This window comes from Bacillus rossius, chromosome 3 (genome assembly GCF_032445375.1).
Source record: "Bacillus rossius redtenbacheri isolate Brsri chromosome 3, Brsri_v3, whole genome shotgun sequence".
Lineage (NCBI taxonomy): Eukaryota > Metazoa > Arthropoda > Insecta > Phasmatodea > Bacillidae > Bacillus > Bacillus rossius.
This window is the reverse complement of record NC_086332.1, coordinates 38,451,022-38,476,338: the sequence shown is the minus strand read 5'-3', so window position 1 is coordinate 38,476,338 and position 25,317 is coordinate 38,451,022. Positions and strand designations below refer to the sequence as shown.

The following is a 25,317-nucleotide window of genomic DNA, read 5'->3' as shown; positions in this document are numbered from 1 at the left end:
ACTTTTAGTCTCTAAAACCATCTCGCTCGATGACATGGGTTCGAAATATCAAGACCTGTAGTTTTTGCCGACATTAGATTACCCATGTCACAAAAACTCTTAGGGATGCCAGTGATACGTTGCATCCCATTCGCAAATTAATTCATTCATTGTTTCATTCATTAACTCCGTGGGGAAGAAAATCTCAGCAAGTACACCAATCGCTCCAACTGAGCCTCTGTAGTTTTCCGGCAAAGTTTAAATATTATCTTAACTTCATTTTAACTTAAATGTTTTTTTACGTAGTTATTTAATTATTCCAGTTACATTTTATTGAATTTATATGAAATGTTTCAATATTAGACTTTAAAAAATGATATAATTTTTAATGCGTCTCTAAACTGAGCTAAACCGTTATATCTAGGGAATAGTTTAGGTAAAGCTTGCAAATATATTTAACCATAATTGTTAAAATGTACTGCTTATCATTTAGAATTGTTAGCACTTTCACAATTTATTTATGTACTTAGAATGGCCAATTGATTAAAATTGAAAAAAAAATTACAATTGTAGATTATAATGGTGAATAATAATAAAGCACATATGCGTCATTCGAATGAAAATATTTTATTTGGCAAACACAAATATAATACATTATTCAGCTACATAAACACATAAACATAATTTACAATACTCACAGCAAGTAAAATGCATAATAAATGCACAACATTTGATTCCGTATTTTAAACATACGAATTAAATATACGGACGGTATTTCCGTACAACTAAGCCTACTTCAAGTTGGCACAAGCATCTGGCCTTTCATTCTAAAATGTAAATAAATAACTGGAATACCTTTTTACAAAAGTATGCACAAACTTGGCTTACTTAAGCGTGGCAAATTTACGAAGGTTTTGAGCACAGTATTCCAGAACGTACCCGTTGCTTTTTTTAAACAATATTTTCGTTGATAGTAATATCAATTAGTGATAAATAATTGTCTTAAAAATATTATTCTTACATAATAAAGTACACTCTAAGTTGCGTCAACAATATTGTTAGTCATTTTTACCATTGTAACCGTTGAAAAATTTAAACACCATTCAAGCAGCCCAATTTTTATGATGGAATTCATAAATGATAAGCTTTAAATTAGTTTTATCACAGTTATTTAAAGAATAAATTTTACATATTTTTGTAGTCACACCTCAAAATTAAAAAAAAAAGTATATATCTGAAGACTATTACTATTTCTGACAGCAACAATAATTTATTGAAATAATACACACACGACCGTTTGCGTGACTTAAAATAGTAATTTGACATATCACACAAATACTTTAAGTACTAATAACTATCCTAAGCGTATCACAAAATTATTATCGTTGTATAAAGCACTAACTTCGTTATCGAAATCACTTACTTCTAGGTGACTATGTCTTAATATTTAACTTATTTATTGAGGAGCAAAACTTATAAACACTGGTAACATTTTCGGAAGATGCTATATTTTTTAATTTGAAAAAACTGTTCGGTGTTAAAATTTTATTGGTATTCATGGCACTATTTACGCAATGGCGCGCAAAGCATGTAAAATTTCTACTAGTGACTTATTTATTTTTATATTACGTTTTGGCAAACTGTATTTACACTTTTGTAAGTCATATTTTACTTTTATAAATAACTTCAAGGCACTAAGAAGGTATCTGAAAATGTTATTTTATTTTATTTCTGGGTAGTGCGCAAATTTGCGTACATACTTCCGGAGCCTTTTGGCATATAAGGGCATGTACTAGTGCTCTGAGACGTATTTGTATGATCTAAACTCCCGTCATAATTATGCATGGTGACACCACGACTCTCCATTTTTAACTGTCTCGTTGCATCGGTGGGACAAAGTCCCATCTGGGGACTTAACGGAGAGAAGGCTTGACCCCGACCCTTTAGGTTCGATCCCATTCGGGTCCTCACGTTGCGAACGTAGAAAAGACTGGCGTGCTAGGGTTTCGTACTGTTTATCTCCAGCCCTGTCCAACGGTCTCATTCAAGAGAAAATAGTCACTTAGAAAATAAGTCACTTAGAGACCCGAATAACAATTCGTTTGGATGCTGGGATAGCTCCCATTCCTAGATCTATAAATCGTCGACATTTTTTGTAAGATCATTACGATTTTATCAGGTCTGTTTTAAATTAACTTATATGAGATAATATTTTAGAATACACCAAAATTATATCATTTTTTGAAGATGATAATAAGCGTGATACTTTGCAATGTTTGAAATATTTATTGCTAAGTCCATTTATTAAATTAAACTACAGAAAGACAAGTGTTATGTTCGTTTTACAAAGCCGTTTAGTCAAAACCAACCTTAGTAAACTTTATAAAAGAGTTACACCCAAAAAGTGTAATACCTATGCGTACAAAACCTTTAAAAAGACTTTAAAATATGGTTTTAATATTTTATTTCCTATGTATCTCGTTGCGAATGATATTAGCTGTATTTCCTGTTATTTTTAATTTTTATTCTTTGAAAATCTCAGTATTTCTATTTCAGTTAAATGATGGCGCAGTTCGTTTGGAAACTGTTTGCTTCCTACTATTCCCTACCGACCAATAAAAAAAATATCATTTGAATACTTCAGACCGCTTCAATTATGTTTCATGTGCACTTGCGCGAGAATCTGGAAGCTTATTTATTCTTTTAGCTATTTCACATTTCCGAGAAAATGACGCGTGGGTGAAAATAGCACAGGAATCCGATAATGCCCAACAGATCGGCCACGGATATGACCCAAAAATCTGCTCCCTAAAAATAAGGGACTGGCCCGTGTCCAATCGTGCACTAGCAATACGGTTAGGGCACAGGCGTAGCATATTAAAAACCTAAACGCTATAACGGCTTGAATGAACTGTGTATTTGGTGCAGAATTGTGTTCGGAAGTGTAGAACGTTTTTTTCCCTAATAATGTTAATATATAACGGCGACTAGTTTCCAAAATTGTTGTTTCGTACGACGTACTATTTTTCTCAGTCTACATTTGCTGTGCTTACGTCAATCTCACGGTACCTGATCCCTTAAAGACATAATGAGGAAATGACGGATCTTTTACATGGCAGGTGGAGGTACAAGTACCCGACACATACCATGGCCCCGAGAGCCTGGAATAATACGCCATTCAAACGCGGCATGGTCCTAATGACTGGACGGCTACGCAGAGAGGTTGAGGAAACACATCTCAACATGCAACGTCACCGAACAGCCACCAGCCGCCGTGTACTCCCAGGTTACTACCAGTGCCAGCCATAACTGGAGGCCGGAGAACGTACGACGAACAAATTTGTTCCAACATATTTGTCGGCATCCTACACCAGTCCCCCCATATATGCGCCCTATAAGGGTAGGGTGTGAGAAATTTCCAGTTCGTTTATACATTCCAGAGCAGTAAATTTAAACAGAACTGCTAGGGATCACTCCTTCTTTTGTGATCGGGAAGGTATTAGAGCTTCGGCAATGACCAGCGGCTAGGGCCACCATCCCAGCATAGTCACCGCCTCAGCCCCGTACCTCCCTCAGCTGACCAGACAGTTGGCTGTGTCCTGAGCAGCACTGCTGGCGCCTATCCCGATCTCCCACATCACACGGGTTCACCCAGTGAACCCGTGGTCCGGCGGAGGCATATCGAACCTCTACTAGCTGTCCAGGCTAGTACCGGAGCTGTGTCGTCGCTCACCACGTCGACTCCGACTACGATGGACATGACTGTCTGAGGGATTGCTCCCCTTTTATTTGTTGACCCAGTCCTCTTAGCCGTTAGGCCCTGCCGGCCTGGGGCCCCCACGGGCGTGGATAAGGATACGCCGTGTACGCGTAACAGGAGAGGTGTTAGAGATCGAGCTATGTCCAGATACTGAGGCTACCCATCCCAGCATAGACACCACCGTCACCCCCTGCCCACTACGATGGACAGGAGGACGTGCAGGACGATGATACCGGGCTCGCCGTGTGGCGTCGCGACGCCGACACGGTGCGTCGATTAGCGCCCGCTTTCCCCCCGCCACAGCCCCGACAAGCACTCCCTCTCCTGGCCACGCCGCGAGACAGTGCTTCCGAGCAAGTCTCCTCGGGAGACTCGCACCTCTTCCTCAACAACTGGGCTATCAAATACAAAAATTGTTCTTTTAAAAGCTGACTGGCAGTCCCAGAGATTAGCGCGTTAAAACAAGCAAACTCTTCAGCTTTATTGCATTAGAACAGATTTCTTCCATGGAATTCTTGTGCTCTCTTGATATTTTAAGTGTTCGTCTGTGCTGTAGTCGACGTGCTGTCCAACAATACCTGTTTAGTTTCTTCTTTGGGTCCATCTGTTTGACATCAGCTTATTTAGGCTTGTTCTCTGTGAATTTATGTTACAATGGCGTATGTCCCAAAAAAATTGTGTTAAATCAACTATCATACACTTCACAGAATACCTGAGAAATGCAGAGCTTTTAAAAAGAACGCAAGAAAAAATTGCTTAACTGAACTGCATGGGGACAGGACGTCATTCGTCAATCAGCGTTCAGATGACCTATGCTGAGTGAGCCAATTACAAAGAAGACAAATCCCAGTGTCATTCGTGGATTTGTTATTGGTACGCAACATGAGAAGTAGTCATTCGATTTTTTTACCATCATTTTCGACAACATCGTCTCTACATAATTTAGTCAAGGATGCCAAAATAATGCGAAACAATTTGCCAGTTAGCACTGAATTTGAATGCGTAAATACTACGGAGTCAAATTTATAAAAAAGGATTTTCATCCTCCAAAAATTTAATTAGTTTTGGAAACGCATAGGTGTTTCTTACAATGTTGCAGGAAAATACTATGATTGAAGATTTGAACAGGTACAAAATTCACTGCAACACTACACACATCAGAAACTAATTTTTGTTCTATATTTGCAAAATATCGAGGACCACAAGACAATTTGTAGGATTGACATGTATGTAAAGAAAAGTCATCACACAATGCGCCAGTGGCTGGTCCTGGCATTTCACACTATGCCTTAGCAGCTGGCATGAATGGTCTGCCATCGGTTCAGTGAGGACTACCTAAGCCCAGCCGTGTTCCAGCACGCCATCTTAGCATGGAGCGAAGGCGACCGCGCCGTTCGACCGCAACTAAAGAGTGAGGAACTGTTGACGGTCCATGCCGCGATCGGTTCTCTCCTCCGGAAGCGGGTCAGAAACACAGGTCCCAGCCAATCGCGGAGCGACTCACTGCGGATGTTCCGTTGCTTCTACATACGCGTGCGTCGAGCCAGTGACAGCACTATCAGTTGGGGTCCCGTCAGCGACCTGTCCTTTTGAACACAAGACACTCTAACCTTCTATTGCGGTTTCAGTAGTCCATCTGTCACCAAACTGCGCAACATTTCTTTTTGTATTTTTCATTGAAAAGTATTTCTTTATTTGATTGCCAAATAAGTCCTACAATGTGCTGCAAGAAGACAGATTCATAATTCTTCCTGGTCAATGTAACATATTATTAACCCTCAAAAAAAGGGGGGGCCGTGGCTTAGTACGACTTTGCATCAGCTCCCCAAGTTGTTAATGTTTGAACATAGTTTAAGGTCATGCTCGTGCAATTGGAGACGGTGGATTGACACGTGTCGGTTCTATTTTCCAATTTTTAGTTCAGACACAATTTGAAATTATTGCAGCACGAATATAACAACCAAATTGTAGAAAATGGTTTTAGTAAAATAAACTTGCGAACACACTTTTGTGACTGCGACCGAGATACTAGTGTCTGTAATTATTAATTTCAAAAAATCGAGGTAAAATATCTACTTTATGGGGAAAATGGGAGTTTGGACTCTTCGAAGTTTATCTTCTTTTTGGTCAAAACCATTCTAAAAAACATTTTCAAATTAAATTGCGCAAATAGATGACCACACAGTTTAAACTATTCGGCATATTATCTAAGACAGTACTATGTGTCACAGTTTTGCTCCAAATTAAGTTGACATTTAAAGCTGTTCAGAATCACATTCATAAATGGCTAAGTATAGTGCAGAGGTAGCAAAATAGCGTTTAAAAATTTTATTTAAATTTTCCAAACTTTTGTAAAGACAAATTTCTTCGAGTTATCATCAGATTTCCAGTTTTGTTACTCAATTATCAAGATTACTATGTAGCTTATTTTTAAGGTAACATTAATTGATGTATAAACTTTGTTCTTTTATTAATGTATTTTACAGGCTCAGGAACTTCGCTAGTTTCTGATTACTTTGATATCGTCTTCTTAAATTATAAAAACCAGTATTTAAATCCTGCACTTGCCTTTCATTGGCCGAAACGAATGGAAGTTAAAAAAATTTAAGTAGCACAAGTTTAAATCTTCTTACAAAATCAAAACATATAATTTCACTACCTCTGCCGAAAAATAAACGACCATCTTCGATATTTTTTACTGTATTTCTAATCCACACAGACTACACATTCCCAGTTCTCTAGACATTTTCATCCGTAATTCAGCATCACAAAATCTATGAAAACAATTAGCAAGATTGAATTTCAAAACATGAATTGCGCTTATGATATAAATATTATCCAATAAAATATAGGCCAGAAAATATAAAAATTGTATTTATGATTTTACTGTCTGCTATTAAAATTTCTAAAATATTTAATTTAATAAATTTCTTGAAACAACACTATAGCCCTCGTGCATAATGCTCTCTTGTGTTTCAACTATGGAAAATCAGTACGATGCTAAGAATACTAATTGTGGGTGCACCAAAACGTTGCTAAAACTTTCAATAACAAATATTTTGATCTACGCTGATAACAAATGAGCAGAGAAAAAACTTCAGAACAGTTCTGTAATATGCTAACACGGTAGTAGTAAATTAAAATTCAGTACTAGCAACAAAATGATCTCATACAGAGCATTCTACCTCATAGTTTATAACAGCGTCATTTGTCACATATTCTGTGGTACCTTATTCTCAGATGATAAGTTTCTCTACATAAACATACTGGGAGGGTTGAGAGCATCTAGAACCATTTTCCCCCTTGAAATGGAAACAAAAAATTTATACATAACTATATCTTTTTTACAACATAGAAAAAAAGACCACGCGGATTTTAAACAATATGTGTAGCACCCTCAAACTTCATTATTCCTACGATAAAAATAATTGCAAAAGATCTCAATCCCAAATATGTGCACGGAATTAAGTACCGAACTAGGAAGTGTGTGCACTCAGCCTAAATCAAGAGGAAGCACACATGGGATTTATGAAGTAGTGCTTGTCTCAAGCTTACAGAAGTGTACATATATGTTGCTAGGGCTACTGACTTGCTGAGGGGAAGGGCTCGTGGTTCAACGCTGATAACGGTAGCGACGATGTCGCGAAGGTAAGAACCTCGTAAGTTCAAGGTCACAGCGAGACGGAAGAGTCGCCCCCTCGGCATCAACAGGCAGAACAGCTGACCCAGCAGCGGTGTCTTTGAAGAGGAAAATGGGGAACATTCCGGAAGAGGGAAGGAGGGAAGAAGGTCACACCGATCAAAAGACCGCCACACCTCATTGTCAGCAGCAGGAAGAACAGCCACGCCATTACTGACGTTACCTGGTAGGGGGAAGTGAGGAATGTTGCAAGAGAGGGGCGGGCGATGTTAACATCTAGCCGGGGAGTAGCTTCTATCTTGTCAGCAGCAGTAGGAACAGTCACGCCATTAGTGACGTCGCAAAAGAGGGGACAAAGGAATGAACTTTCTTGGAGAGGGGATTACATCTAGCCGAGGAAGAGGAAAAATCGCCGCAACAGTACCGACTTCTCGAATGAGGAGGTTGCAACGAGGAACATTGCAAGAGAGGGTAGGTGGTTACATCTTGACGACAGGAGGACGACCAGCCACGCCAGTGCCGACGTCGCGAATGGGAAGGAATGGCCCGACGTCGCGAGTCACAGCGAGCCGAACAGGCGCTCCCCTCTGGTCAGCAGCAGGCTGACCACCATGACGGCCAGCAGGAAGAACAGCAGGCCCAGGAACGAGGTGACGACGCGGCACCAGCAGCGGCGTCGCTTCGCAGACTTGATGCGGCGCATGAGGCGCTCGGCGCTGTGCTTGTCGAGCGTGAAGTCGGGCCGGTGCAGCGACGGCTGCGAACAGAGAACAGCGCTCCTTAGTTCACGGTTGTGAGTAACAACAGTTCAGTGACTTATAAGTAGGGACACCTGTATTTCACGATTTCATGTCAAGGTATTTCACAAAACACTGTAGCTTTTTCTGAGTCATGGCAAACTGTGAGGGTGCAGCAGCACGGTGACCATATTCGCATTGGCCCCGTCAAGAGCGGGAAGACACCTCTCACCGACCTCAGCCAATAACCACACGAGAAAAGCTACAGTATTTTGTGAAATATCTTGACACGAAATATATTCGCGAAATACAGGTGTCCCTACTTATAATGTATACACATGAAGCAGACATCTTCTGTACTTCAGTTGCTGTTTGTCCAACGGCTGTTGCCACACTCGAAAACATATTTTAATGAATAATTACTTGCACATAACTTCATTATTATTTCCGGCCTATATTTATTATTTACTCTTCTTTAATTATGAATCGTTATCGCGAAAGTAATAAAACATGCACATATTAAATTAATAATTATTTCGAATTTATCTGTTCTCTTGAAGTTACCAGTCACATTAAGACTATTTAATAAGTGAGCACTTATAATGGTTTCCAAGGCTCCCAAATGAAGCATAAAAATAAATATGTGTGCATGTACTTATGTACGCGCGAAGTTATTCTTACTTGGCGTGATGAAAAACTTACTTTGATTTTGATTGCAAATAATTAATAGAAATAAAATAATAAAAACACTGATAGTTATTATAAACACGGTTAGAAAAGTATAAATTCAATCAAATAAAAAAAATGTTAACACATATTCAGTATTCAATATTGATTTAAACACTTGTATAAAATTAATTTTAAAATTTAGTAAAATATTCTAGATGAATTTTAATTATTAATAAAACTCAATAAATATGCTGAATGTTTATTCTTATACATTCATTTTAATTATTATTTATAATAATGTCATAATTTAATATTTATGACGAAAACAAATTATGTATACATAAATTAATTTTTAACATCACAAACACTCCCATGAAAACGGGCAGGAGACTACTAAACCTTCCACAGACACTACCTGTCAGGGACAATGGAAGATTACAAGCAACCTGACATCGTTATACATACGGGAACATAACCTCGCTTATATAAATACACTTGAGAAATTTTGTAAACATAATTTTATCACTAATATTTCAAAAAATATTTTTAATTATATGGGCCAGTATTCAATATCAATTACTAAAGTATATGATTTAAAAGCACATACATAATTTTTATTTGTGTGTGTCCTTTTTTTATCCTGTCAATTTTTGTTGCATGGTGTGTGCGCATCTTAACACTCTCGTCATTTTCTCATAACGCGTATAAAGAAGTATAACTTCGAAAGAAAAAAAAGTTTTGAGAAAATGTGACGAGAAATGACTATTTCCACACAACTTCACATATAAAATATTTTACTAAACTCTAATTACCTTTCTGAAGCATTTCTCATAAGCACATGAAAACAATATCAATGTGACCTGACGGCTGTGCAGTTACTAGGTTCAGTTTAAATTCCAGGTTTTTTTTTGGTGGAAATAGGGGGGGGGGGGGGGGGGCATCACCAGTAGTGACTGAGCTTTCTCGTGGCGCTGGTGTTCTCGCGACCACTACATCCAGTAGATGCAACCCAAGTTCAATGTGAGGGTTACAAAAGTAACGAAATAACTCATCAAATGAAATCAGTGAAATCGGTTTGGTTCCAAATTATTTATATTCTTCTGAAAAATAGCAAAAACTGCATCAGATACCTCATCGCCTTAATTTGTGAGGTATTAAACTATTCATTTAATCGGCAATGCATTTCTATCTAACTCCAAATGATTTTTATAACATAATAGTAAAAGTGAAAGTAACCAAACGTTTTTAATAAAAGTATAAAAAAGTATGTAGGCTACGTAATATTTTTACTGACGAATGGTGCAAAAATTATTTAGTCTTAAATTCACGAAACATTCACATTAGAATCGATATAAAAATTGGTATGTTTCGTTAATGCTATTCGTAATCACACTATTTAGAAATCTTGAATCATTTTAAAATAAACATTTGGGATTTCGTCAAATAAAGCCTCACTCAAATTGAATCTAAGTTTTTTCCGCTGTTACAGTGACCTAACACAGAGAAATTTACTGATTCGACAGTGAAAGGGAGGAGCTAATGACCTAAATTTCCCGAAAGTACTATTGATTAAAATCAGGAGTATTGATTATTATAAATTATTTTATAAATATCTACAAAAAATGTATATAGTTGCCAAACTTTTTAAAGTGAATATATTTTTGCAAAGTTTTCAACACGAAGGTTTTAGTTTAAAAAATTACGTAAGTTATTTGAGAATACGTCTCTTTTTTCTCTCAAAGAGCATTTTCAAGCAGGCAGAAGTTTTATTTCGTATTTTATGTTATTATGTTTATTGTGTAACTTAATAAAAGGACGGTATCACAACAGTTTTTATGTATTTAAATTCAAGTAAAATCTATAGGAGCGTGTAACACTTTATTGTTTTTTTTTATTGGCTTAGTCATTAAATACCGAGGCCACTGAGGTGAGCTTCCAACATGAAAGAACGGCCGCCTTTTTGAGTGATTTACTCGTCGATGCTTTTGAAGAGTATACAACACGAGAAGCTGTCTGATGAGTATTCTGGCGCTTGGAAAAAATGCGGCCGAAAGGGGCGATCATTTTTTTTTTTTTTTTTTTTAACTGCCGACGTGATGTCGTAAATATTCTTTGGAGATTTTTATTTGTTTCCCCGGCCCGCTGGAAGGAGTGATAACTAACCCCGCCCCCGCTGAGGAACCAATCGCGTCCACGGTCGCCGCAGCGGCGCTGCTTCCACGACTCCTCGTCTTGTTCCCTTGTTCCCGGCCAATCGGCGCCGCGGGCAAGTGTTCCGAGAAAACGTGGCCCAGAACCGGCCGCTAATGGGAAAAAAAGGCCGTCGATGCGGCTGCTTACACAACCACGTCTATTTTTTTGTCCTCATTGCACTATTCGTATTGTTAACTTAAACCCCGTCACCCCCCCCCCCCCCACCCCTCGAAAACAACCAGTCGTGACAGCCACCGTGCTTTGAAGAAATGGGAAGTACTTTCAAAGTTTCTGAATCATTTTCGAGCCAGCATTTACTCCATCTGCGAGTTAAAAACTGTCATGTCATTGTATTTCATATTAACCTTTCAGGCTCTGGCACGCTTCTTTCTAAATAGCATGTTACTAGAGTAGGTGTTAAAACTATTATACTTACTGTCACAAACTAGGACATTTCACTGGAAACAAAAATTAAACACAAAGATATTTCAAAACAATCATAAAATTTAATCGGTTTTTGACGTTAAAATTAAAACAAAAAACTGCGTTCCTGTCATAATTTTGGTAAAGTTGTAAAAACTAAAAAAAAACAAAAAAACAATTAAAACTGAAAATTTTAAAAACCATTATGATTATTGATTTCTAACTTGATGTTTGTTGTAAAAAAATTTTAAATTTTATAAATTTGGTAAAGCTGTTAAAAATTTTTTTTCTGAACTTTGCTCACATATAAATGTGGCTGTGTGTTGTGTTGTCACATGTACTGTCTCTCGAATGCATATCTTCAATTATATGTTTGTTTTAACAGTTATTTTTGTGTAAGTGTGTGTTTGTATGTTAATGTTTTATTTTTATTTTTATGTCATTCTGTAAATGACCTCCAGCTGTTGGATGGCACACAAAACCAAACCACAAAAATAAATATGTTCTAAAATTCTGCGGACAAGATATGAAATTTTTTTTTCAAATGGAAAATAATTCTTTTAACCTAATTAAAGTAACATTTGTAACAAAATAGATGGAATTCATTAATACATCTTTATAATTTGAAAATTTTGTATTGAATCAGATTTCCTGTGATTAAATCCTGACCACTGTGTTGATAACATTTTTTTTTTCAATTCCGTATATCCAACTTATTACTTCCACGAAAAAAATTATATATAAAGTTTAGATAAATCTAGAACAAGTATCTGGTAATAAGAAGTATGGTGCCCCTGTTAGCAATACGTCACTAATATTTATAAATTTCCCAAAGATGAAAGTTAAATTAATACATATAACGCTTCGTACATATTGTATTTTTTAACACAGAAAATAATATTATGAAAGTTGTGGAATATTGTTTTTAAGAAGACTTTAGTAGTTCTGTAAATTTATATAGGTTGTTATTTCTTGAATAATCTTTTGGTACGTAAACGATTCAAAATATCCAAATAACCGTAATAATTCAAAAACAATTGCAAAAACTTTCCTCTGGACCTATAAAAGTCCGCCTACTTGGCGTTATTATTACTGTTATTTGAACAGAAGCGAGGAAGCGCTAAGGGCAACTCCAACACACACATCAAGTTCCCAGTCGCCCCTATGCGCAAAGCAGCGACCGTGCGTGCAGCCTCTTCGTTTAGCGGCGACGCCATAATTGTATCGTTAAGCATGCTACAAAGTTCTCTGCTGCTCCTGGTGTAATCCAGTTGCTATTTACAATAAGAGTGTGGATGTGTTTTGCAATGCTGAAAGTGGTGAAAACTAATGTTTGCCAAACATGAAATATCTTGAGGGTAGGTACCTACACATCTTACATAATCCGAAGATATTATTCGTGCAAGCAAAGACTACGAATGCTCTTAAACCTCACGGGTAAAAAGTGAATTTGGAACACGCTATAGCACCTCATGCGCCAGGTAAACGGAAGGGTTCGGGCATCGAGCTGATTTTAACCTTATTACTTCGTTGAAAACTTCGGAATACTGGACCAAAGAGGGAACAGATGTAAATGGAAATGTATAGGAAAGAAAATAAAGGCCAATTTGGTTTCCTTTACGTAAAACAAATTACATCACACTAACCTATTTATAAATTATCGATGAAAGTTGAATTAAAAATTTAATCAAGTTTTACAGTTTACCTGAACGCAAATCGGGGGAACATTAAAACAGAAATAATTACGTGTTTTTATTCGTATCGATTTGTTTTGTTTTTTGCTGTTCATCCGATTTTGTCTAATTTATAACATATATTAAATTGTTTCAAAGTCCACCACTGTCTAATGTCCCCCTTTCCGGCCAACATAAAGCTTCACGTCCAGTTGCTCTTGGCGCTTAGAGGACTCGCGGCTAGGCAGCCCGCTACACTCACCCCTGTTCCCGCGTGTCCAGGTGCCAAGCATCGCAAGCTGCAACGAAGGTGAAAGGTGCCAAACAGTATTGTTTTGCAGCGCGCGGCTACTCTCGGAGCCTGGCGACAGCACCTCCGAAGACTACAGTAGCTCAGATGTGAAGATGAGCAAAATCTCATCATTTGAATAACGGGTTATGACAAAGATTCACGTGAAAATTACAGTATGATGCACAAGAAAATACTTTTACTTTTTTACGGTGTGAAAAGAAGAATATATTTCTGTTTCAATGCCCGTTTCTAAAATATTAAGATAAAAACGAGACAAATTACGGAAAGTTGTATAAATTATTCGGAAATTTTTTGGCGGTTTATATAGGGTTTATCTCCCCCCCCCCCCCCACCCTCAAGTATTTTCATATGCATTTGAAGTGTTTGTAATACTATCACCGTTTCATGGATTGAACGCACGGATAAAAGTTACTGTCTGCACATCTAAGTTGTCTCACGCGCGATGGGTATAAAAGTAAGGGCGGCGGCTACTAACATTTAATAAATAAACATGAATAAATAGCACAAGGCAATATTTCACAACACATTTAGCATAAATGTATGAAGACTATGGTAACATAACCGTTGATATTAAAAGTTTATCTGTTTTCATGTTCGAACAGTTTATTAAGTAAGAAATGAATCTGTCCTCTCTGAAATAGGTTCAGTTACGTAACGTGTAAAGAATCCTCATATATATATATAAAATAATATAATATAATATAAATAATATTTATATATATATAAAATTACATATTTGACATTAAGGTTGAAAAATACACACACCTATATATAACCTTTACACTGTACTCACTAAATAATTAGAATTCGTTTGTAAGATTACATTTGAATAGCTTCAATTATTTTCTTTCTTATAACTTAGCTCCTCAAGTTTTAAATACAGTTGCTAAATATAATGTATTTTGCACTTATATGATTTCTTATACTTTGAATTTAAATTCATATATGTTTCTTCATCTGCCTTTCATAAACTCTACAAAACGGTTACTGCTATGCACAGTTTACTTTTTACCAGGACAAACAATCACTACCCTATCTCGTGAAACAGAAATTAACTCATTGTGAAGGGGAAAAAACAGATTAGGGAGTCCATCGCTCCGTTCACAGTAAAAGCTAAGGCCTGATAAATCACGTATGTTAAGGATGAAAGAACGTAAAATCCCTATCTGCTCCTTCAGCGAAGCCAACATGAGAATGGGAAAGAAAGCGTGGGTAGTGAAAGTTAACGTAGAAAGTTCTGAGCACCAGAACGAAGAAGGAAAAGAGATAAAAGAATATCCCACGAAGAAATCGATATGACAGTAAGAAGAGGGCTCTAGTGAGGTAGGCGCTTCACGACGAACGGGACTCGGGTGTCTGGCTTGTCGCTGATGGTATCTTCACTCCACTCTTCTCCAGGAGGTGTTGTTCCTCCTCCCGCAGCCACTTTCGTTGTACGTAACCATTTGCTGCGGCTTGCGGCTGTCTGCTCTCGCGCGCCCACGCGGCGCCGGAGCGGCCAGGTCGGCTTCGATCTAAACACGACCCTGGTTCGATTCCCGGCGGGGTCGAACACGGAATTTTCGCAAGCGGGGGAACGTTCCCTGGCCTGTGTGCTTCCCCGGGGTACACCCCCTCCCCCACAAAAGCTCCATCCTCCATGTCGTAACCGACTCGTCGTTTCGAATGACCACCATATCGACGGGATACTAAGCTTGTACAGTACATTCATTTGTTCATTCACAATGACGCAATAAACAAACATTCGTCATCTGTCAGGCAGACCTCGCATACTATGAAGATAAGGTAGGGAGGTTCTGGTTCTCGCCGAATGAGTTCATCATCATTGGCTTATCGATACACGCGTAAAATAATTGTAGAATTAAAATGACTTAACAATTAGAAAATTAAACACTGAAATCATGCTTAGTCACGCTTTTGTAAAAAAAAAAATGCAAATATTTTAGTTTAACGCAGCACGATATCAGTCACTCTGCATGAAAACCCAGCGATAAACTAAGCGCTGTGAAATTGTTATAACCTACACAATGTGACAGCTTTTTACTTGGGTTTTATCTGGGTTTTTTTCTGTTTGGATGCACTGTCTGCCCCAAATTTCCTCTACAGTTTTACATGGTGATGATATGTCGATGGAACTACAGAAAATGGGCAGATAAAAAAAGCCTAGCTTTAAATAAGGACTATTCGGTTTTTAATAATTTAGTCTATAAAGTGTATTTAAGGTAGAGAAAAAAAAACTCAAGTCCCTATAGGTGGTAGCACGAAATGACGAGGTATTGGGGTAGGGTCAGATGACTGAAATTTAGCTATATAATTTTGTAGCTATGGAATTAAGTTGGGAATGAGGGGAGATGAAAGAACCCTAATTAAATCACATCAGCTCACCTAGACGCCAGAGAAGATATTGTTCAAGCCTGAAGTGCTCTGACCACCAGAGTCTTCTCTTTAAGAGTTATAGGTTGTCCCACGTAATCTTGTACAGTTTACTTTGACTACAAGGGCGACCTACACGTTTTCAATAAGTACTAATTAAGAAAATATCCTGTACATGTATTCCGTTAGCTCTCTTGTATTTCTTGTTGGGTCACAATACTTAACGTTATTAGTATGAACACTTGCGTTGCAGTTTACCACTATTAGTCACCTTTAGTAAATATCTGCTGGCAAAATTAGAGCGTTAACTGACCTATCAGACGCAAGTCCGTTTCGTCAGTACTACGAAGACAATAGCTAAAGTCCTGACAGATTTGCGGAATCATTTCTGGATGGGTTAAAATTAAATATGTATACATTTTTGCTGCTTCTGCTATTTTTGTTGCTTCATAGTTAATCCGGATGATTTAGGGCCAAAGAGAAACTATAACCAAAAACGTATCCAATCAGATATCCCCCAGTTTATACGTCTCACAGGTCAGCAGCTATCCTAGAGGTCATTGAACACGCGAAGTTTTCCAGATCCTGTTAAGGGTGCCCTAACACGCAAACCATTATTCGATTCACAACTCTAAGAAAACAGTTTTTTTATAAATACAAAATAGTTTGTGAATATATATATATTTATATAATTCGAAAAAATAATATAGTCTTTGCATATCAATTTTACTGACAGTAATTTTTTTGTTCTTAGATAGTAATACATGTTTTAATGAACACTACAGAAATATTTTGTGTTGTGAACACTAAATATTTAGTAAGGTCTATACTCAGATATTATTTCAATGCGGCCACTTTTGTGGTAGGTACATAAGTACGGCCATGTATTTTTCGCGAAAATATTTCCAGACCACCTCTGGGTTAACACTTTGTATAATTGTCTGTGTCTCGTGGTTTACTGGGTTTATTTCAGATACATGAATTCTGTCAGCGCGCCAATCACAGCCATCCAGGGCGGGAGCAAACGCGTCCTGACTGGCCCGGCCAAACAGGGCAATGGCTTCTCTCGCAGACGGCCGCCAATCACAAGGAAGAAACAGCTGGTGCGGGTATAGCTAGTTGCAGTCTAATAGGTGTTCAGATTTTTTTCGCGAAAAATGCCTGCCCCTACTAATGAGTAGAGACCTGCAAAATTCGTGGATTCAATGATCTCCAGGATAGACTCTACTACACTCTACACACTCGGGCAAATGCCACCTGTTCATTGGCTGATGACTTGTGAGTCGTCTCTACCGAGTGTCTGTGATTCGACACTTCTTTGAGCGAGGGTATCTAATTGGCACTCATTACTCCAGATTAACAGTGAACCAATTGCAGAAGCAGCGCTAAGGTATAATTATTTGAATTGTAGCATATCACGAAATGAATCCGCGAATTTTGCAATTCTCTACTAATGAGCAGAGACCTGCGAAATTCGCGGATTCATTCGGTGATAGGCTATTATTCAAACACACATACCTCTTAAATAATTTTGCTATTGGCTTACTGTTCATCTGGACGAATCTCAACCAGTTATAAACCCTAAACCAAAAAAAAGATCGAATCACAGACAAACCAGCTGAGACGACTTACAAGTCGGCAGCCAATGAACTTGCGTTATTTGTCCGAGTGTTACAGGGGTATGTGCAGTCTATCCTGAAGGCCATCGAAACCGCGAATTTTGCAGGTCTCTAGCCATCAAACTTTTTTTTTTTACGAAAGATGCTTGACCCTACACGTAAGTAGTTCACCACTCCGATGGGGTTGTTTACGCCGTGGGACCGCAGCTCCAGGAGGTGGTTGCCCAACCTGCTACACACCGGCGCCACGGGCGCTCGATCACGTAACAGCCACGCCCGGGCTCTGCAGAGTCGCAGGTCGCGGCTTCTGGGATCCTGGCCGCCCCTCCGAGCGCTCGCTAGGAGACTCGGGACCCTAACCGATTTTCAGAACGGAACCGTAATCGATTTTCAGAACCGAGAATTTCAACGGAACCAATGATTCCCGATAGTATCTATAATAGGTATAGAGACCTGAAAAATTAGCGGATTCATTTCGTGATCGGATAGAGTCCAAATACTTTTGACATTATTTTGCTTCAGTGATTGGGCTACGGTTTATCTGAAGGACTCTGGGCCAATGAAAAAACCTTTAACAGAAGAATTAGCGAATCACGACCATCCCAGTCAAAAGGTGTTACGAGTCGGTAACCAATAAGCAGACGTAATTTTCACGAGTGCATAGAGGATCACGGTGTCTATCCTATAGGTATTTGAAATCGCGAATTTTTCCGGTCTCTAGTAATAACGTATTTTTATTTTATTTTTTTAATGGTGGAGCAGGAGGTGCTTGAAAAAGTAATAATTAGTTTTGAACGCTTAAACAAGTTTTATTAACAAAAATTTAAAAAAATAAAAATTTGTGTCAATTTTTTATTACAAAAAGTATTTACTAACAATAAAAAATCACTTTTTTTCTCAGCCTTACTCTCAATCTTTCACTTAAAAAAAAAAAAACAGAATTACTAACTTCAAATACCAGTTATTCTTTTCATAACAAACTAAAAACAATAAATATCGTTTTATGAAGAATACTGACGAAACAGCCAAAGACACTAGCACACACACAGCAGTCCGGACACCGCCTGTCGAATGAGAATCGCCCGCATGATCGCCTCGCCGCAGGAGAGCATCAAGTGGAAGTAACCTTTGCGTGCGATAAAAACGAAAATTTATTTCGACGTCGAATCCCAAAAGAACAGGTATTAGATTTTAAATTTCCTGTTATTTTACTATTTAAAAAGTACCGGGTGATTCCGGTACTTTTGGGACCGAGATTTCCCGGTTCTGAACCCTAGTGTTCATACGCAAAATTAAGTTAAGTCGACCTGCCAGATCACCATGCCTGGCCTTAACATACGACGAGAGCAACGACTCATTTCACTCCAGGCTAGACTACACATAGCTAAGCCTTCTTATACATCACATAAATGGTCGATAACTAGGGAACTGGAACATTTCGTGGGTTCGTTGACCTCCACGACAGACCCAAAGATCCTCTGCACACTCGGGAAAACTTCACCTGTTCATTGGCTGCTGACTTGTGGGGCGTCTCATCTGGGTACCTTTGTGATCCGACACTTCTTTGATTGAGGGTCTCAAATTGGTCCACAGTCCTCCAGATCAACAGTGAACCAATAGCAGACACAGCACAAAAGTATACATATAAGTATATTAATTTTAGCATATCACTATAGGCATTTTTCACGAAATGATCTGAATGCCTAATAGACTGCAACAAGATACACCCGCAGCAGCGGTTTCTTCCCTTTGATAGGAGATCTGCGAGAGAAAACATTGCATTATTTTGCATGGCCATTCAGGACGGGTTGGCTTTCGCACAGAATGGCTGTGATTCGTGTGTTGACAGTAGGCATGCCCCTAAAAGAAACTCAATCACGAAACACAGACCATGCTACAGTGTTACAGTTAGTGTCGAAATACATGCCACTAGCTATCCCTCTAGCTGTGACGTTTCTCTTTTAATGCTCGAGGCGGCAACGGACCCGATGGTTTTTTTTTTTTTCCGTCGAGAATGTTCTCGCTTTCGACAAGGCGCGAGGCTCAGTGAAGAGTTTTGAAACCACATTAACGAGTTTTTGCTGTTAATCGCCGGCTGCGACGCGCAGTCCCGCGGCTCGGCGGAACAGGGATAGCCTTGCGTCATATCTCACACACGCGCGCCGCAGAGCAACACGTGTTTGCCGGGCTGGGCTGGGGAGGGGAGCGGGCAGGCGTACTCCCGGTCGAGCAGGAAGCCGGTCGACCGACCCACATTCCCGCTGCAGCCGCCGCTCCACTGCCCCGGCCGCTGTGTCCCCGGCACCGGGTTATGTCACCCGTGGACCACCGATACCTGGGGCGCCGGCCGCGCTGCACTCCTCCCCCCCCTGCCCAGCCCCTGTTCGCGCAGGCACGCACACAGGTGGGTCTTCTTCAGCTGCTGGTGCACTACGACTAAATATACTACTATAAAAATGTAGTTTGTTTGTTGGTTCGAGGTTTACTACTGTACCTATTTAGCTGGCAGGCCGCCTACTACTACTACCAATGAACACAATTAACACGCAGGGACAAACAGTAGACGGAGCCCTATGAGACCAAACAGTGCCGGCTCGAAACGGCCCGGTTAACCATCAACTGATCTAAAAACCCTCATTGTTGCTTTTTCTTTACACACCGCTCGGCTCCATCGCTCGTTTAGCATTACATGGTCGACGAAGAAAAATGCTGTGCCCAAGATATTTTCATCGCTTTACACCCCATTGATAAGTATTTCATTTCCCTACTTTATTCCCGCCTATCTCTTGTGCTCCTCACTACGGCGCTGACAGATCGCAAGAAATTCGCTCCACTTTACTTCTGTGATCGACCATCAACAATTCTTTCAACATGCTGCGCGACCACGCGCCAGTAACTTGCAGTGCGGCCCAAGCCAGAGTTTGGAAAATATACAGTAGGCCCATAAAATAATGTCCCAGTTATAAATTCTAATAATATCAACTGTAAGCGTTATACAGTTTTGGGTCAAGGTCACAATTAAAGAGTAACTCAAACAGTTTTGGATAAGTGCATGAGCGAGTACTGCTTTGTTGTTTTCTCACTCACAGCGCTGCCTACGCAAAATTGCTACTCCTGAGCGCAAAAAGCACTTTGTGTTCTGCAATTTGCTAAGAGTGAATCTGTAATTTCAGTTCAACGTGCGTTTCGTTTGTACGAGAGTGGTTGAACGTCGAAATCCGTGACCGTTGGATTGGTCGTAATGGTCAAGACGACAGAGCTCTTTTTCGCTGGCCTCCACCTTCACCTGCTTTATAAAAGATTGTGTCTACGTTCCGCCGCTACTTAATGATTTGCTAGAGTTAAGACACAGATTTTAAGAGGCTATTGCTTCCATTAACTCCGGCCATGTTAACCAGAGTGGGAAAAATTGGACTTTAGGTTTGTTGTTCAATATGTGCACATATTGAACATTTGTAAAAAAAAACTGGGTTAGTTTACCTTCAATTTGATGTATTATTTGTTTTAAACGGTCTAAATTAAACTGTTATAATGTATCATTGAAACTGGTACATTATTTTATGGACAGCCTTTATATAAAAGCTCTGAAAATAAGATAGCCGCCAATGTGCATATTTTAGTGGCTTGAGTTAAATCTAACCTGGAGCGAAATAATGTTGCCTAAGAATTTCCATGCTTACAATCATTTTGTCGAAATGGCGCAACTTCAAAGCGAAAAGGGCAAAGTGTACAAATGGATGGGTGGAGTGTGACAAGTTCCGTGCCGCCATTACACGACCCGATGGTCAGAATAAACTTTGTTATCGTACCTACCCGTCCTATTACAATTCATACACCAACGGTCATCGCACACGCAGAATTTCTTCCAGCGCCTGTAAAGTGACAGAATCGCGCGCGGTTATGTTCGCATCCAAACGACTGCTCATATTTCCCACGGCGACAACTATGGATGGGATGAGGAGGTAAGGTGACAATGTTTCCAATGCTACCAAAGAGCTTGCCTGTCGAACAGCGTTAGATCTTAAAGTAGTCTACTGTTCAAAGTGTAATGTCTTCACCTCGTGCAAGGTATCAGAGACGAAACCTGGGAGGTCCGTGGGTCCGGATCCCTCCCTTCCACGATTTAGAACACAAGCGAAGACAGAATAAGACAATTACAAGCAACTTCGGTACGCATGGTTACAGATAACTTTTGTTTGGAAAGATTATTGTAATCCTTATAGTGGGCTACAATAAATGCATTTCCTCCCACATTTAGCCCACCATGCCTCATACACAGAAGCTGCAGAAATTGTGTTTGTAAGAAGTCTGTATTTAGTGCCATTCTGCACAAGTGTTAGTTGTAAGCATGTATTCATACAAACTTGACAGGAGTGTTTAATGTATTAAATAACCTATATGTGTGTGTGTACGCGCGCGCGCGTATTTATGACTTGTTTTAACGAAAACATCAAGCAATCGACTAACATAAAATGGATTAAAACAATAAAATTAAATAAAAACCAATATATAAAATGTTTCGTTTTCTTTTCTCGGGAAAAAACCTTACCTAAATTTATGAGTAAAACGTTGGAATTCTAAAAGTCTACCGTTCCCTGAGATTTTAGTGAGACAATTTTCTTTTAAAACTCAATTTTAAAACGTTATTCATAAAAAAAATATTCTAATGGGTATTCTGGACATCCTCCTTCACAAAATCCTGGCTACAACCCTGTCTTAGGAAAAGCATACACACTAGTGAAACCGGGAATCACGTACGGTAAACTCTTCGTCACTGCAGCTGACTGAAGGTATGAGCCAGGGATCTGGCGACATAGCTTGCCGGCACCACACACATCAGTTAGCGAATGCCATTCATGTCACTTTCACACGTAAGTTGCAATATATCTCGCAACCTAACAACTCTGCTATGTGGCGCAGTGACAATACACTGGGGTTCACAGTTGGGAAGACCCTGGTTGGAATTCGGTCAGGAACACCAATTTCAGCTATCCGTGATTACCCGAAATTGCTCGAGGTACATGCTAGGGTATTCCTTAATATAGGCTAAGCCAAGGCAGGTCTTCATATTCATGGCATATATCGTCTTTTGTCTATATTGAGCTTTTTTGGAGTAATATAATTTAACTGTATTACTCAAAAATTAACTGGGTTTAGTATTCCATTTAAAGCATGCATTTTTTTTTCACGGTAAGTCGTCCAGCTTATCGCAGATAATGCTACGTCTTCTTACATCCCTCCAACAAACCTTGGCGAATAAACGATTCATCTGAGGCACCTGATTTATGGACTCGAGGAGAAGGTAATAGGCTTCTTATACACCTGTGTCGTGACGCTGAGTGTTTTACCGCTTGCCTTGGGGCTGCGATTAGGCCCGTGGCTTTCGAGTTCCACTTTACGGATCGCGGGATAGCGAGGCGGTCATGTTTCTTCAAGATGTCAACAACCACACACATTAATTATTTAAAGTTAAACTATCATCGAACTCGCAACATAAATATTTTGGAAACGAATACAGGTTTAATATTTTAAAATAAAATAAAATATTTTAGCATAAGTAAAAATCATACCGAAACTCTCTACGTACAATATATGATTTTAAACTTGTTTGTGTTAAACTTTTCCAACCGAATATTCATGAAACATATGTTGAATTTACGTCCATTTTATTGCTAATTTATAGTTTAAAATTTCATAGTTGTTCGCATCACTTTAATAAAACCACACGCAGAATTTATTCAAAAGCCTGTTTTAAACTTGCGCCAGTGTATTACTAATCCCTTACTTTCTTCTGGGTGTCAAAGCAAAAATTATCTACGTATAGACTGATACTCGATATCCCAAATAATTCTAATTATATAGAAATGTGAAAATTTTTATGTTTGGATACTTGTTACTCATGTCAGTCACGTCTTTACTGAACTGATTCGGATATTATTATAATATTATACATACAATCATGATATTCATCCTTAAGGGAGTGAAAATTTAGTAGCCTACATTCACTTTTATAACTGGAAATCATAGGTAAAAGATATGGCATGAATTATAAACATACTAACAGTGGATGTAATTTCTCTATGTCCACCAAGTTCCTAAATTCAACGAAGTCTTGGAGATGCTGTTGTGGGACCAAAGACAAGCCATGTGATAATTATGTTCACAGAACATCGAAATATCCATATTATTATTTTAAAAAGGCAATCATTACTACTACGATAATAATTACATATACTATTAATTTCAGTATATTTTTAGAAATGTAACAGATTACCCAAAGAAGCATGCATATTGCCAGGTATCTGAAATATTAGTACGATACTACTTGGCTAATTCTTGCCCAAAAAACGGTAGTTGCTTTCCTTACAGTCCTACTACAAATAAAAATTAGAAGACTGCTGATATTTTTATTACCTTTATCATTTAACAATTTAGCGGAGCATAGTAGTCACTCTCATTCTACGCTATTCCACTATATACATTTCAAATTGTAATGTTTTAATGCTTGTTTCTCAACTACATTTTTACTAAAGAGCCGCTTTAGACACAATAATTCTAAACTAAGTTGAACTAAAAAAAATAGCAATACGAAAAAAAAACTTAACACATTTAGGCAAGCAAATAAATTTTAGTTATTGATCATTTCCTGGTACATATTCCTGAAATAGCCCGTAGCGTGAAGCATATACAGGACGACATAATATGTAACAAAACATTTAATTATCACATGTATGAATTTACATTGAAGAAAAATCATTACTATTGATGTGATCCATCGCTAGAGCCACCATCTTATCGTGGATTTGTTTTACTCCAGAATTGACACAAATGGACGATCTAGCCTTCATAGAATGCTCATAGGAAGGACCATGTATAGAGTCATGCATTTTTCACGAAAAGATTTCTAAACCAGCTGTGTGTTAAAAATTTTGTATCATTGTCTGTGTTTCGTGGTTGGTTGATTTTATTTCAGGTGCACACAAATTATAGCCATTCACTGCGGAAGCAAAACGCGTGGTGAATGGCGCAGCCAAATAGGGCAATGGCTTCTCCTGAAGACGGCCGCCAATTACAAGGCAACAATCGCTATGGCGTGGGCGTACCTTATTGCAGTCTAATGAAAGATCAGATTATTTCGCGAAAAATACATGCACCTTATCTTATAATTTTGCTTTATATTCAGCATGCAGTCTGGACTTAAAACCACTCAGCATTTCTTCCACGTTTATGATTTGTCAAGTAGGTAATTTTACATGCCCGGCATGGCTCTAAGTCGATGTAAAACGTTTAGCTATCGAGTTCTTTGACTTCTCGAGGACAAACTGAGGACAGGCGTGTAGTTCTCACGGTAAGATGAAAACTATACAGGTTGTGCTGGAATTCGACAAACAAAATAAGTTGAAAACATGTATACGACTTTTGGTCTAAAGTGCTTCCCAGGGCTGGTAAACGTCTCTGAAGTTTGAGCTGAGCAACGTTTTGATAGCAAATAATAAAGTATTTGACGTAATATAACAATGATGTGTCTGTATAATGTTTAACTGAACTGAGTTTTATAAACTACAGAAAATTTATCGCTGTCGTAAAATTATTTCATAGAAATAATTCGAGGTAACACCTTTATTTTCCACATATTTTTATAGCGTGTTACTACTACCCCTCCCCCAAATAATTTCAATTGATTCATATTACGACAGCGATAAAATTTGCAGTTATTTTTTAACTTCTTTCAGTTAAACGTAATAGAGTCACTCGGTGTTACATCTTAATGTTCATCAATATTTACAATAGGAAATGGCCTGGGTCAAATAAGGCATTGTTTCTCTTGCAGACCGCCGATATTACAAGGGCACACTCGCTAGCGTAGGCATACCTTATTAAAGTCTAATGGGCGTTCAGATTTTTTTTCGCGAATTATGCATGGCCTTACTTAATATC

The 25,317-nt window shown here is 38.6% G+C and overlaps 1 protein-coding gene across 1 annotated transcript in view; it reads right to left on the bottom strand.

Annotated features, from left to right (window-relative positions):
* Positions 1 to 589: 589 nt before the first annotated feature.
* Positions 590 to 25,317, bottom strand: part of LOC134531274 (serine/arginine repetitive matrix protein 1) — an 82,819-nt gene continuing 58,091 nt past the window's right edge. The window contains exon 5 of the mRNA XM_063366967.1: positions 590 to 8,136. Within this exon, the coding sequence (XP_063223037.1) occupies positions 7,939 to 8,136 (198 nt within the window). The 3' untranslated portion in view covers positions 590 to 7,938. The remainder of the gene's footprint in view (positions 8,137 to 25,317) is intronic.